Source organism: Ylistrum balloti, unplaced genomic scaffold (assembly GCF_031769215.1).
Source record: "Ylistrum balloti isolate Yb309-2 unplaced genomic scaffold, AGI_CSIRO_Ybal_v1 Utg371508, whole genome shotgun sequence".
Classification (NCBI taxonomy): domain Eukaryota; kingdom Metazoa; phylum Mollusca; class Bivalvia; order Pectinida; family Pectinidae; genus Ylistrum; species Ylistrum balloti.
In genome coordinates this window covers 36-4527 of record NW_026782779.1, presented here as the reverse complement: position 1 = coordinate 4527, position 4492 = coordinate 36, and the positions used below count along the sequence as shown (strand labels likewise).

Genomic DNA, 4492 nt, shown 5'->3' with positions numbered 1-4492 from the left:
ATCAGCATCTAAAACATACGTAATTTTAGAGTATTTTTTATTTCAGAGTATGTATCTACAAGTATTTGGTCATATCCTAAGTACTTATACATATTCTGGTTTGGTGACGTGTCAACATTTTTTATGTTATTTTGTTGTGTTGCTATGTCTCTTTTTTGTGTTTAGTGCCGTGTTCCACCAAGCAATTCACCCAACGTTTTCATACTGTCAAAAATAGACAGGATGGAAGATGACAAGCTTCTGGAATGTATCAGGCTGATATGAGACAGGTAAATAATTTTTATCTGTTTTTAAGTTTTAATGTCAGCCATTTGTCGTTTCTCGTTTAGTGCAGGGTCTAAACCGGGCGTAATGACAAGGTATGAAGCCAGTCGATCAAATGTGGGGCTATCTCTGACAAAAGGTAAATGCATGGGTTCCAAAGTGCCAAACACCTGGGAAATCATGGGCTACATTGATTCATGATTGTCAGAGCTTTCCTCAGAACACACCTAAGCGAATCATAGTGGCTTTATTATACTAAATTTGTAAAGTATAATGCAATGTTAAAAGTTCAGCACACTTATGGCCAAATCATAATTTCTCACTTTGCCATTACATAGGGGTCATCAGTTTCAGTACATTTAAATCAAAACTGATTTTTCCTTTTGTAAAACTAAGCATTGGTGTAGTCCTTGTTGTGTTGCTATGTCTCTTTTTTGTGTTTAGTGCTGTATTCCACCACTCGATTCACCCAACGTAAGGCCAAAACGAATATAAGGATGAAAATGTTCTAGATAGTTTGTGCTTGTTTTACCCAAATAAATTAGAAATTGAATATTAGAAAATATCATCGGTCAAAATACTACACCAACTGGCGATTTGTTCCTGATGACGTCATGGTAAGAAACATCAGATAACGCGTTTGATACACACTTTTTATTTGTGAATCAAATATATGAAAGTGCAAAGCATTGCAAAAGAAAAAAACCATATCGTCCATTGCACAACAACCGCCGTCCATGGCCCATAGTTCTGTTACATCAACCGCTGCCCGTCGTTAGTTGTTCACGGTTCACTTACACTAACCGCCAATGTATTTATTGATAAAAGTTCCTGTCTTCATGTCAGGAGACGCTGCTGGAAGAGATGAAACATTAACAGGACAAAAAACATATGTACCGTTCTATCAAATTAATTTGAAATCAGACTACAAATAATGAAAAAAATGTTACGATATTCATGAGGCAATTTTCATTTAAAAATGTAAAGTACAGCATATATTTTTTGAAAACCAAGTGTTCTAGCATTTCATGAACATGAAATGTGCTATGATGAACCATTAGATATTTGTGTTTCCATGTTTAGATATAGAGTTTTATCGATGAGTCGAGTGGCAATATTTGTGTTAGTCCATGCTTTTCTCTTTAGTGTATGGATTTGTATAACGGGGAACATCATTTACTTCCAACACCTCGACAACATTCATCTGGAAAACATACGTGCTATGATAATGCAGTTGGCTGTTATATACATCCCTCCAATCTGTTTGCATGTTTTTGACGATATACCAGAGATACGGTATCCCGTCAGTGAATTCAATAAGGTATCTAAGAACGAGGCTGGACTAGGGCTTACTGTAGTGATGTCATTGTTGTCTGTCGCATCGTTTTGGCTCGTACCTGAAAGAATAAAATTACATGAAACCAAAACAGTATGACTTTCTTGATTATCCCAAAATAGCAATATTGAACTTCCTTCTGTAGCGTACAAAACAATATTCACCCACTAGCTACATCTTTCTCTCGAATAAGTAACAATATTCTTTCAGAAGCTACTGATTTCTGTCGAGTACATAAAAACATCATCTTCCTAGGTACATGTGGTGTATATACCAATATCCTCTCACCACTTACTTCCTTCTATCGAGTTCATAACATCCTCTCACGTGTTTCTCCCTCTTGTCGAGTGCATAACCTCATCTCACAAGCTATTCCCCTCTGTCGAGTATATAATCCCCTCTCACAAGTATTCCCTTCTGTCGAGTAAATAACATACTCTCACGAGCTACTCCCTTTTGTCGAGTACATAACCTCATCTCACAAGATATTCCCTTCTGTCGAGTACATAACATCCTCTCACAAGTTATTCCCTTCTGTCGAGTAAATAACATACTCTCACGAGCTACTCCCTTCTGTCGAGTACATAACCCCCTCTCACAAGTTATTCTCTTCTGTCGAGTTCATAACATACTCTCACAAGTGTTCCCTTCTGTCGAGTACATAATATTCCCTCACAGGTTATTCCCTTCTGTCGAGTAAATAACATACTCTCACGAGCTACTCCCTTTTGTCAAGTACATAACCTCATCTCACAAGCTATTCCCTTCTGTCGAGTACATAATCCCCTCTCACAAGTTATTCCCTTCTGTCGAGTACATAACATACTCTCACAAGTGTTCCCTTCTGTCGAGTACATAATATCCCCTCACAAGTTATTCCCTTTTTGTCGAGTACATAACATCCTCTCACAAGCTACTCCCTTTGTTCGAGTACATAACATATGTATGTACATAAGATATATTTTGAAAATATCATCTATTACATTAATATAGATGATTATTTTCCTCACTAAAGAATACCGATAAGTTATAGAGAGATATGTGGGTTTGTATAATACAAAGTGTAAAGAAAGTGTTAGATTTCTGGTCGAAGGTGATTCTTTTAGGGTTTGGGTGGGTTAAATAGAGGCAAGTGTTCATATGCAAGTAAAGTGTAGGGTGTTGGCTCTTATTGATTACATCCAAGACACACAACTGAACAGTACAAGCATTACACATTAAGAATAAATTACAGTAGACTCATCTGTTTCGTCCTTCTAGGGACTCGCCAGTGATGCTAAGGGCTTGAAGGGTAAAACAAAGGAGGTGACAGGAAAATCAAATTTGTCGAAAAAACTTGTCAAAACCCAATGGGAAAGTTCAAAAGCCCCTAAATTCAATATAATTTACTGTTGACTCCATGTGTATGTATTAAAATGCAACATCCAAATTGCGGCAAACCTCGGGGATTAAAAATTCGAAAGCAATGTCTACCAACGAAATAACACATTTTGATATTTCAAATATAATGAAAATGTTCAAATTTCATATGACGACGATTTGTATTTAATTATTTATTAAATCTTATTCCATTAATCGTATCTCCATTTGAAATAGAAAACGTACCTTTGTCCATTTCATTACAACTTGCCTATGATGGTGATCTATATCTATTTATTTATTTATCTATATATCTATTCGATTCGTCGTATATCCATTTGCAATAGAAAACGTACCTTTGTCCATTTCATTACAACTTGCCTATGATGGTGATTTATTTCTTCATTTATTCATTCGATTAATCGTGTCTCCATTTCCGATATCAAACATAGCTTTATCCACATCATTTTTATCGGCCTCGTCAAATTTGGTATCACACCAAATTATATCTATAACATATACAACACCACCAATACGTCGACATTTGATTTATATTACTACTATCAATAGAAAAAATAATGTTATCAAGAAACGGACAACATAATTAAAGCCCGACGGATCGTTAAGGAGTCAGTACACCCTTACTTCTCTTAGTAACACCATATCTAAATTTCTACCTCAGTACGCATTGAGTTCCTCGACAAATATCGTTTTAATTACCAAACTTCCTTTCGTGCCTTCTGTGCATAACTTAGATCACATTTATGATTTTCACGGAATAGTTTGTTGTCGCCATATACCATGTTTGCAATTTCAAACGTAACATATAGCATGCATTTTATAATTCAAATTCTGATTGATGTATTACTTGCAAACACATTTTGAATTTAGAAAACGTTTGCAATGTGTTCTTTTACAAACAATGGTAACTGACTGTTCATCTAATGACCGACTGGATTCTTTCGGTACTGTCGTTTTACACGGAAAACCACTTAGCATTTCCCTTCTAATGGTTTGTACTGTGCTGGATGTATGTCTGTTCTCATTTGTTTGTTTATAAATATGGAATGATAAAAAAACATGACTTACCAAAGACGAGTGTTACACTGAGGACAACCAAGACAACCGCAGTAAGTACTCTCTTTGTGTGTTCCATTGTCGTTTGAGAATCAACTGTGCAGCTACAGGAACCGTCACAATATATGTACCCAGAGGACAGCAGCATCATCACGCGAGCAGCCACGGGATACAGCGCTTTTCGGTCTTAATCCGCCATTTAACGCCTCTGCTTAGCGTTGTGTACCGTGTTACAGAACCAGTATCACTTAAAGGTTACACAAGCGGTCAAATTCGATATGTCAAGGCACCACATGATTCCACACATTCACATTAGTGCGCTCGTATTTCTCTATACAATGGTGTTGATCATCAGCCCGATCACGACTTTTTCCAACGTGTTTCAGCGTTAGCGTTGTGTAACTATCACAGTTCTTGACTCTACCTTGGAAACTCATTACTTTATTTTTTTATCTA

The 4492-nt window shown here is 36.4% G+C and overlaps 1 protein-coding gene across 2 annotated transcripts; it reads right to left on the bottom strand.

Moving 5' to 3' along the window:
* Positions 1–963: 963 nt before the first annotated feature.
* LOC132562772 (uncharacterized) lies at positions 964–4202 on the bottom strand. 2 transcript variants are annotated; one of them, XM_060227535.1, is made up of 3 exons: positions 4049–4202; positions 1482–1661; positions 964–1119 (listed from the first exon to the last, which is right to left on the bottom strand). In XM_060227535.1, exons 1-3 carry the CDS (start codon positions 4185–4187, stop codon positions 1064–1066), a joined length of 375 nt encoding a protein of 124 aa, XP_060083518.1. In that variant the 5' UTR covers positions 4188–4202; the 3' UTR covers positions 964–1063. The 2 variants fall into 2 exon arrangements, with proteins under 2 accessions (XP_060083518.1, XP_060083519.1); XM_060227536.1 differs by having other exon boundaries at positions 964–1116.
* Positions 4203–4492: the final 290 nt, after the last annotated feature.

Bases quoted from the DNA above. Each gene is read 5' to 3' on its own strand.
- LOC132562772 (XM_060227535.1), bottom strand. From the start codon at position 4,187: ATGATGCTGCTGTCCTCTGGGTACATATATTGTGACGGTTCCTGTAGC. The intron at 1,662-4,048 runs GTAAGTCATGTT...TTATTCTTTCAG, and splicing joins CAGTGTAACACTCGTCTTTG to GTACGAGCCAAAACGATGCG. The intron at 1,120-1,481 runs GTATGTTTTCCA...CATCTCTTCCAG, and splicing joins CAACTGCATTATCATAGCAC to CAGCGTCTCCTGACATGAAG.